The 8,867-nt window shown below is 48.5% G+C and overlaps 2 protein-coding genes across 2 annotated transcripts; one reads left to right on the plus strand and one right to left on the minus strand.

The window, feature by feature from the left end:
• The first annotated feature begins 298 nt into the window (after positions 1-298).
• On the plus strand, positions 299-4,724 carry EDB93DRAFT_1338417 (uncharacterized protein). The gene is made up of 15 exons (XM_041455390.1): positions 299-1,297; positions 1,348-1,497; positions 1,557-1,689; positions 1,762-1,772; positions 1,823-2,082; positions 2,166-2,252; positions 2,318-2,358; positions 2,417-2,495; positions 2,553-2,706; positions 2,764-2,775; positions 2,839-3,400; positions 3,456-3,716; positions 3,753-3,980; positions 4,062-4,185; positions 4,240-4,724. The coding sequence occupies exons 1-15, from the start codon at positions 787-789 to the stop codon at positions 4,435-4,437; spliced, it is 2,811 nt and encodes a 936-aa protein (XP_041305894.1). The 5' UTR covers positions 299-786; the 3' UTR covers positions 4,438-4,724.
• A 2,225-nt stretch (positions 4,725-6,949) lies between these two features.
• Positions 6,950-8,205, minus strand: EDB93DRAFT_605794 (uncharacterized protein). Its single transcript, XM_041456849.1, has 5 exons — positions 7,923-8,205; positions 7,593-7,870; positions 7,472-7,534; positions 7,285-7,415; positions 6,950-7,231 (listed from the first exon to the last, which is right to left on the minus strand). The coding sequence occupies exons 2-5, from the start codon at positions 7,800-7,802 to the stop codon at positions 7,054-7,056; spliced, it is 582 nt and encodes a 193-aa protein (XP_041305895.1). The 5' UTR covers positions 7,803-7,870; positions 7,923-8,205; the 3' UTR covers positions 6,950-7,053.
• Positions 8,206-8,867: the final 662 nt, after the last annotated feature.

Consider the following 8,867-nt stretch of genomic DNA (forward strand, 5'->3'; position numbering starts at 1 on the left):
CATGTAGTGCGCGCTCAAGGAATGCCAAGTAAGAACACCCTGATGGCACGCACATTAAGCAGAAGATCGCAAAAGCTCAAACCTGATTGACTAAACGAGATAACTCACATGTGACAGAGTAGCAGCAGCATATCAACGAGAACAGTCGACAAATGTGCATTGGTGTGTTTCAGGTCCATCAATGAATTGAGCTAGAGTCATTATGGCCCGAAAACACCCCAGTGACATAGCACAATATTTGGATCTACTATGAATTCGAGCTACTGCACGGTGAGTTGGTTGAGCAAGTCGTCAATGTGTTTGTTGTTGTTTGGTATACAATCGATAGCTGCCATACGTCACGCCGGTACTAGTGCTTCATTTCCATTAGGTGTTTCTATATATTAGATCGCAAATATTCAGTCCTTATTCAGATCAATCTGAACGTTTTTCTTCACGATAGTCTTGGGTATTTCGCTCATAAGCCTACCCAACATCAAACGCCCTCCTCCATTTCCTACACGGGAGGTTTATCCTAGCGAACACCTCACCTATTCACGGCGCATAGCCAAGCTTTTGACTCAAGTTGAGATGGTCTTACACAGGCTTAGTGCAAAGACAGCATTTGCGGCCGCCCTACGGAAGTTCGGTTCGTTCGAAGCTACTAATAGGTTTATAACCGAAGTACTGCCGACATGTTCCCCACGAACCTAAGTACTTGATCTAGTGCTGAGTCTGCTGACTGACTACCATTTGAACAAGGAGCTCAAGACTCAAGTTCAGTTTGCCTTGGCACCACCTAACACAATGGGTAGCTCACCGTTGGCGACCCGTCCTCCTTTTCGGCGCTGGATTCACCCAGCCCTATTTACCATCGCACTCATCTACATCATTCTTCTGCATTCCTCGACCTTCATCTCTTCGGTGTCATCTCAATCCAGCCCACAGGAGCTCGCCCGTCGGTCCCAAATCCTCTCTAAATGCGCCTACATACGTGCCAAACCCGGGCCTCCACCCAATTTCCATACTCGCACCCAGAGTGACCGCTACGCAGATTCAGAGAACACGACTCCCGTTCTTGTGCGTAATGCGACTATCTGGACAGCTGCTAATGATGGGCACGAGGTTATCTCTGGTGACCTCCTTTTACACCGCGGTCTCATCAAAGCTATCGGGGACGTTACTCTTTCCATGATTCGGCAGGTCGAGTCAAAGAACAGGAAATTGGAGGTTGTTGATGCTCACGGAGCGTGGGTGACCCCCGGCATTGTGGATTTACACTCCCATATCGGTGTCGGTAGTGTGCCTGAGCTAAATGGTTCGTTTATTTGCTACTCTACAATAGCCATAGCGTCCCATTTCCTGCAGGTGCACGCGACACGAACTCTCGCAAGGCCCCCATCTTGCCCTGGTTGCGCAGTATTGATGGATTGAACACCCATGACGCATCATACGAACTCGCCATAGCTGGAGGTGTTACAACCGCACAAATTCTCCCTGGGAGCGCAAATAATATCGGTTAAAGCTATCTTGATACACACTTTGCCTATTTGCTGATCATAAACCTTGTATACTAGGTGGCCAGGCATTCATAATCAAGCTTCGTCCTACAGCTGAACGTTCGCCTTCTTCCATGCTCCTCGAGCCTCCCTACACCCTCAATGGCTCTCACTTTGACCACTCTCTCACGCCACGCTGGCGGCACATGAAGTCTGTTATCTCACACCTCCATTTTCTTTTATTTATCTTTAATTATTCCTAACTTTCAACAATACCTGACAGACATGCATGTGGTATGTTCCAGAAGAGGCCTCGTTATTATCATCGCTCATTCACTCATAAGGTGAAAACCCCTCTCGTGTCTATGGCATGACACGCCTTGACTCTGGGTGGAACTTCCGCGCCGCCTACGATAGTGCCCGAAAGCTGCGCGACGCTCAAGATGCTTTCTGCGCCAAGGCAGAGTCTGATTCTTGGGATGACCTCGCAGGGAATGCATTTCCTGAAGATCTGCAATGGGAATCCCTTGTCGATGTGCTCCGTGGACGTGTAAAGCTTTCAGTGCACTGCTACGAGGCAGTTGATCTCGACGGAATCGTCCGCGTGCGTTTTATTTTGTTGTTATTTTTTTTTGGCTCTTCTAATTTTTACCTGTGTTGGGTTGATTAACGGATGGCCTTGGACAGCTTACAAATGAGTTCGAATTCCCCGTAGCATCATTTCACCATGCTGGTGAAACATACCTCGTTCCGGAGTTGTTGAAGAAAATGTGGGTAAGTCTTTTCTCTTCTCTTTCCTCGTTGATTGTTTGTGACTTCCTGGTCTTCTTATCTACAAGGGGGGCACACCTGCCATCGCACTTTTTGCATCCAACTTTCGGTATGTATATATGTATCGACTTTCTGTGACTGTCCTGATACTCTTGTCTTGCATAAAGGAAGAAACGCGAGGCATATCGAGGATCGGAGTTCGCACCACGGGTGCTGGCGGAACATGGAATCAACGTTGTTATGAAGGTAAATGTCACCCTACATACTCTTTATTATGCTGCGTCAACTAACTCTTGCTTACAGTCTGACCACCCCGTTGTCAACTCCCGCTACCTCCTGCACGAAGCCGCCCAAGCGCACTATTATGGCCTTGACCCTGCACTCACGCTCCTCTCTGTTACGTATACTCCTGCTACTGCCATGGGGATGGGCCATCGGATTGGGATGCTGAAACCAGGTATGTGAGACTATCATATAATTTCAATGAAAAAATTAAGTCTCGGTTGAATTGCAGGGTATGATGCAGGTATGTTATGCTCGCAGTCACTAAATATATAAGAAGCGAGTCTGATCGTTTAATCGAAACTAGATGTTGTGATTTGGTCCTCCCACCCACTTTCACTTGCTTCAACGCCCACTCAGGTCTATATTGATGGTATCCCCCAGCTCTCCCTTCCTGGAGGCCATGTCGCCAAGGGGCCCACCACTCCCCCATGCACACCCAATTTCGACTCTGAGAAGGTGGCAGCGGTCGCGCACGAGGGTATTCCCCCTCTTGAGCCTCGGAGCGTGAAAGGGGCGTTATTCGTGAACGTCTCAGGGCTTTATATGAGAGGTGGTGGCTCGAGTGGGGTGGTGCGTGTTTCTGAGCAGGCAGGATCGGTGGGTGTGGAGGATGGTCAAGTGGTGTGTATTGGTCAATGCTCGGATTTTGCAGAAGAGGTTGTCGATATCGTGGACCTTGAAGGCGGCACGATCACACCTGGATTGACCAGCTTCGGTTCGCCACTGGGGCTCGTGGAGATAAGGCTTGAGCCGAGCACAAATGATGGAAGTGTTCATAACCCTCTCGATGGTGACCTTCCTGCTATATTGGGTGACACGATCATGAGAGCACAAGACGGTCTCATGTTTGGTGGTCAGAATTTGCTGTATGTATCCTTTATTCCTTTCATCCAGTGTCTGAATCGACATTTCGAATTGCAGACTAGCCTATCGCGGCGGCGTTACAACGGCCATCACTGCGCCCTCTGGGGCCTTCCTGCAGGGCGTATCTACTGCTTTCTCACCTGGAGCTGCGCATGCCAGCGTGGAAAATGCGAGTGTAATTGATGAAGTCGCATTACATGTGGGCATAAGCATGTCTTCAAGGATAAGTGTGAGCACGCAGATAGCAGCACTTAGGAACATGTTGTTTGGAGAGGGTGGAGATGAGGTGCTCAGGAGCGTTAGAAAGGTTGGCTTATTGTGCGTCTCATGCATTGAGTCAACACTGATATCTAGAATCAAGGGTAAAACCACGCTCGTTGTGGACGTTGAGAGCGCAGATATAATGGCGACGCTGCTTCGGCTTAAGGATGAGTACGAGACTCATTCTGGGAGGGAACTTCGTATGACCTTTGCGGGAGCAACTGAGGCTCATCTCCTTGCGTCTGAGATTAAGAGGGCAGGTGTGAGCGTGATCGTCACGCAGAGCAAGCCATTCCCGTCGAATTGGGAGCAGCGAAGGATGTGAGTATCCTTCATGCTCTTTCTTCTTGATCCAATCTTTTCTCGTTTGCGCTTAACGATGCTAACCTTGCTATCGCATAGACTTGCTGGGCCACCAATAACGCAAGAGAGCCTGGTCAGCAAGCTTTTGAAGGCCGGCGTCAATGTAGCCATTGGAGTCATCGACGAGTACAATGCCCGAAATACACGTTTCGAAGCCGGTTGGGTGCGTTTGGTCGAACACTGCTTTTCCTGTCGTTTTTCTTAAATGTAATTATAGTTCCTCGCGTCCAATGGTTTGATCGATCGCACAACAGCTCTTGCACTTGCCACGACAAACCTCGAAAAGGCGCTCGGAGTGCAGAGGGAGATGCCTCAGGACCTTGTGGCATACCGTGGTGGGGATGTGTTTGAATTTGAAGCCAAGGTGGTGGGGGTTATATCGGAGACGTTGGGGCGAACAGATCTGTTTGTATGAGAAACGGTAGAACTTTGACCACAAGCATTAAGCAGTATGCGCTGCAGCATTGACTCGGACTTCCAGCTGCGAACACTGGAGGCCACGGAAATCCAGAAACTATGACAATAAGGGAGGAACGGCTACCTTCAATCGGAATTGGCACTCGAACTGACTCAAGCATGTTGAGACGGAATTTCCGGGGACTTGCAATCGACGATGCAAGTATCAGCCAGGCTGTCAGCCTAAGAGCTTCTGAATGTCTCAATGACGCCTTCTCATGTTCAGAATCTCGTGCATGCTCGATGAGAAATTAACGGTTTTACCTTTACCACTGACCATTCTGTAATATATGCTTGTAAATATTAAGCGAATCCCAGTGGCGACACAGCCCTGCACACCAGAGACCCATCTCATACAAACTAATGTATCAAAACAAAATCCTGACCGCATATCACCATGCTACGGCCGTGCCATCTCATTGTATACTTCCACGCCTCAGTCGAGGCTTGTTCATGTATGTTTGTGACGACCTTGATGTAGTTGACGCGACCTCGACCCCTCGCATCAGGGACCTCTGTAATCTAGCGCAAAAATCAAAAGTCAAAGGGTCATTCGAGGAAGTGGTAGAAATTCGAACGATTCTTTCGACTAGCCTGTAATGTTAGAGCTGATTATTACAAACAGGGAGTGCCCGACGGACCAAATTCAAAGCCGATGCAAAGTACGGCGATAGCCAAGATAGATCCTGAAAGGAAATGTTGTGCAGGCAGTTATTGCATGAAAGTAGCCCAGCGTTCGAACGTCGAACTTTAATGCTGTCTAACTATCAGCAAATCATGAAGTTGACGCAGTAGAGTAATTTAGACAAGCCAATGAGATCTGTCAGAAGAATTCAAGAGCTGTGCCGAACCAATGAGAATGATGCTTCTCCTAATCGAACAAAGCCTGACCTTGTGAAAGCGAGTTTCTATTGGATCCGAGTTGCAAACTCGATCGTACCAGGTTCGCGTATTCAAACCATGACATTGATTAAAACAGAGAAAGTTTTGAAGTCCGAGGTCCGGATGAGCAAGGGAAAAGATGAAAAAGTGAGCAAATGGTACATTGCCACACGTGACAATCGTGATTGAGTGACGTAGTTGCCATCGGAGGAAAATGGGTGGAATAGAACGCAACGGTCGGTCTGATCGACTCGAAATGTGAAATTCAGAGGATAGGTAGATCCATGGGACCAATCGATCACAGTCGTTGAACCATGCGAACTGATAAGGCTGATCCAGTAGACTCGAACATGAGAATTTTGGTGGAGGATCGAAACTAGCGCGATGTCCGTCGACAGATGTAAGCTCGATGGCGGTAAACGATTGGGTTGGTCAAGGGAGTATCCAAAGGGATTTGAGAGAGCAGAGGACAATCGGAACTCAAAGGTACTGCAGGAGCCTGTCAGTGTGAATTCGAGAAAGGAAACACAAGGTTGTCCCCGAAAGGCGGGTGATAGCAGAGATCGATATGAATTGGAAGAGGTTATTGGTTGGGCATCCCGTCGAGTCCAAGAGGTGCTATCGAAGAAAAGAGGATTCTGAAGCCAGTTATCGTGAAGGCCCACCTGAGACGGTCTCTTCGCTCGAATCCAGGCAACCGTGTAGTCCAAGAAGGGGAATCGAGTAGAACTTGAAGGAGCCGCACAAAAACGAAGAGCAAACAAGATCGTCAAGACAAAGACGCCGGAAACAGAGATCGATTTGGGGATCGACGCAGAATGGAAGATAGGAGTTGTGCCGAACCGACGGAAGGATAAAGAACAGCCAGGATAGAGATGCTCCTCATGGTCGAACGAATCGATCAGTCGTTGAATCGTGCGAATTGATGTGGCTGATCCAGTGGACTCGAGCACAAGCAGTGGGGCGGACAATCGAAGCTATCGCATTAATATCCGTCGACAAATGTAACCTCGTTGACAGCCAACGATCGGGTTGACCAAGGGAGTGTCCAATATATTTGAGGGAGCAGACTATAATCGGAACTCGAAGATACGGCAAGAGTCAGGGTGAATTCCAAAAAAAACACAAGGTCGTCTTTGAAAAGAGGGTCTGAAAAAGCGGAGATCGATAAGAGATTATCGGTTAGGCGGGATCGGGTATCCACGGTCTCCTCGCTCGAATCCAGTGTAGTCTAAGTCGCATGCTCGAGACTTGTGAGATCGTACTGTGTTTCAATCGAACGCCACAGACGTTGGAGATCTAAACGAGGGAAGCAAGTGGAAGTAGAACGCAGGAAATGTTGATTCAGACGACGGCCTTATATATGTGTGAGAAAGTAATTGTGAGACATCCGAATGCTGACGGATCACCTGATGATGTCATTTCGATCTGGACCAGATCAACATCCCGCTCAGCGAACATGAGCGCAATGATAATCTGACTCATCTAAGCTCAAGTCGTGGTGGGATTGGAAGATGCACAGCGTATCGCGCATGGTATAGAATTGATTTGCAAGTGTGAAGCTATGAAGGATACAGCAATGGATGGGTACATACAAGTTAAATGCAACCATGAGCACTACCACAGCTGCCATTTCCCATGTCGTCCTGGCGGGGTATGTCAGCCCGCTCCAAGTGCCACCAAGGAGGCATCCTCAGTCTGCCATGAGACCAGCACGAATAATAGCACAGGAATGCTTTACACCAATGCACGTCTGGGAGCGAATCAATGTCAGCTTTGTCGTTTTCCTGGGACGGTAGCTTGTTGAGTAGACGGACGTCGGGTATCGTCTACTTTCTTGTATTCTGGTATTTAGCAGCAGCAGCGAGTCTCTGTAGGGGCATAGATCAGTAAAAAGATACCGAGAAGTAAGAAATTACATTACAATGACTTTCCGTCCCGGTGCGACCTCAACGACTGGAGGCCGAGACTGTGTCTTGGCGTGACGAATGGAAGATTCTGCCATACAAACTGCGCGACTCCGTTCGAGGAGGAAAGCGGAGTACTTGTTTCGAACTGGACACGTACTCAGTCATCCATTACAAGTACACTTAGAGAAATTGAAGACCGACATGACCAAATCGAGATGTGACCTGATCTGAGAGCGGGTACGGTAGTGGCAATGTAGCAGGGACCTATTTGTGCCATCATGGATTCAGTTATCAGGGAACCGATATAGCAGTCACGACATACATCCAAGGGGTCACGAGGTTGGACACATGAACAGCGACTGCGTGCGAGCGAGGAGAGAAGCGAAGGAGTTTCCTGAGGCGTATAAAGCGGTTTGCTGCGGGTCTCTTGTAAGTGGAGGTCTCGGCGCAACAGGTACGGCGGATATTGGTTGCATGCGGCGTTTGGCAGGAGGACGACGAGTTGCATCAGACTGCAATGGATGAGTGACATGATGAGTAAAAGAATGAGATACGCACAGTTAGTGGATCCCTGGGGGCTGACTTTTTGCGCCCAATAATCTTTAAGAGAACGTGAGCATACGAACAATACAGGTTTGGGGAGAATGCGTACACGGGCCTGAGCAAGGACATCGGGTGGAGTATTGCAGATGCAGATCTTGTAATCACCTTCAATATTCATCGCGTAAGCTAGTTGTCGTGCGTCAGGTGAGAGAACAAGGGCATAGACATCAGCGTCGAAGGAAGCGAGGAGCTGGCGGGACTCAAAAGCCCAGAGCTTGATGGTATCGTCGAAGGAAGCACTGGCCAAGAGAGCATGGTCAAACGAAAGTGCTAGACTGTTGACATCGTCAGTGTGCCCTTCAAAGGGAGTTCCAACAGTCTCCAGTGTTGACGCGTCAAACTCGTAGATTGTCCTAGCATTATCGTCTTTAGTGAAGTTGAATACGGTTAAGAAGCTTTTGTTGTTGTTTGTCCAGAATACTTGTGAGTTGTGCTCCATAATCAAATTTTCCTAGCCTCACATCCAATTTCTGTGATTGGATATCCCAGACCTCAAGGCCAATCCCTGTGGTTAGCATAACTGCGAGCTTCTTTGAATCTGTGGAGAATCGAACTGTGCCCGGCCAATCGACGCTCTTGAATGGACCAGCCACGAGTTTGCCAGTCTCCAAGTTCCATATCCGCATTGTTTTATCGTCTGATCCACTCGCTAGCAGCTTGCTGTCCATGGAGATATCAACACATCTAATCCTCCGTGAGTGTCCTCGAAAGAAGTTCACAATCCCCGGCTTTCAGCTCCGGACGAGGGTCACGATATCCACCACTGCTAGTGACAACCCATCGACCATCCCTTGATACCGCCATCGCTAAAACATGCTCCTTGAAAACACCCCGCACTTCCTCAATCTCTTTGCCCGCCTTCAGATCCCATTGTCGAGCGGTCCTGTCAAATGCTCTGCTGATCATTCGCTGGCCGTCCGGAAAGTAGGATATGGATAGAATTGGCTTCCCATGACCATTCAATGTTATTGACGGTTTCAGAATCGATTTCATG

Source organism: Suillus bovinus (genome assembly GCF_016758785.1).
Source record: "Suillus bovinus strain UH-Sbo-P2 chromosome Unknown EDB93scaffold_44, whole genome shotgun sequence".
Classification (NCBI taxonomy): domain Eukaryota; kingdom Fungi; phylum Basidiomycota; class Agaricomycetes; order Boletales; family Suillaceae; genus Suillus; species Suillus bovinus.

Coding starts and splice junctions, on each gene's coding strand:
- EDB93DRAFT_1338417 (XM_041455390.1), top strand. CDS start 787: ATGGGTAGCTCACCGTTGGCGACCCGTCCTCCTTTTCGGCGCTGGATT. Junction 1,298..1,347: donor TAGTGTGCCTGAGCTAAATG/GTTCGTTTATTT, acceptor CATTTCCTGCAG/GTGCACGCGACACGAACTCT. Junction 2,083..2,165: donor ATCTCGACGGAATCGTCCGC/GTGCGTTTTATT, acceptor GGCCTTGGACAG/CTTACAAATGAGTTCGAATT.
- EDB93DRAFT_605794 (XM_041456849.1), bottom strand. CDS start 7,802: ATGTCACTCATCCATTGCAGTCTGATGCAACTCGTCGTCCTCCTGCCA. Junction 7,535..7,592: donor AACCTCGTGACCCCTTGGAT/GTATGTCGTGAC, acceptor TGGCACAAATAG/GTCCCTGCTACATTGCCACT. Junction 7,232..7,284: donor CACCGGGACGGAAAGTCATT/GTAATGTAATTT, acceptor ATGCCCCTACAG/AGACTCGCTGCTGCTGCTAA.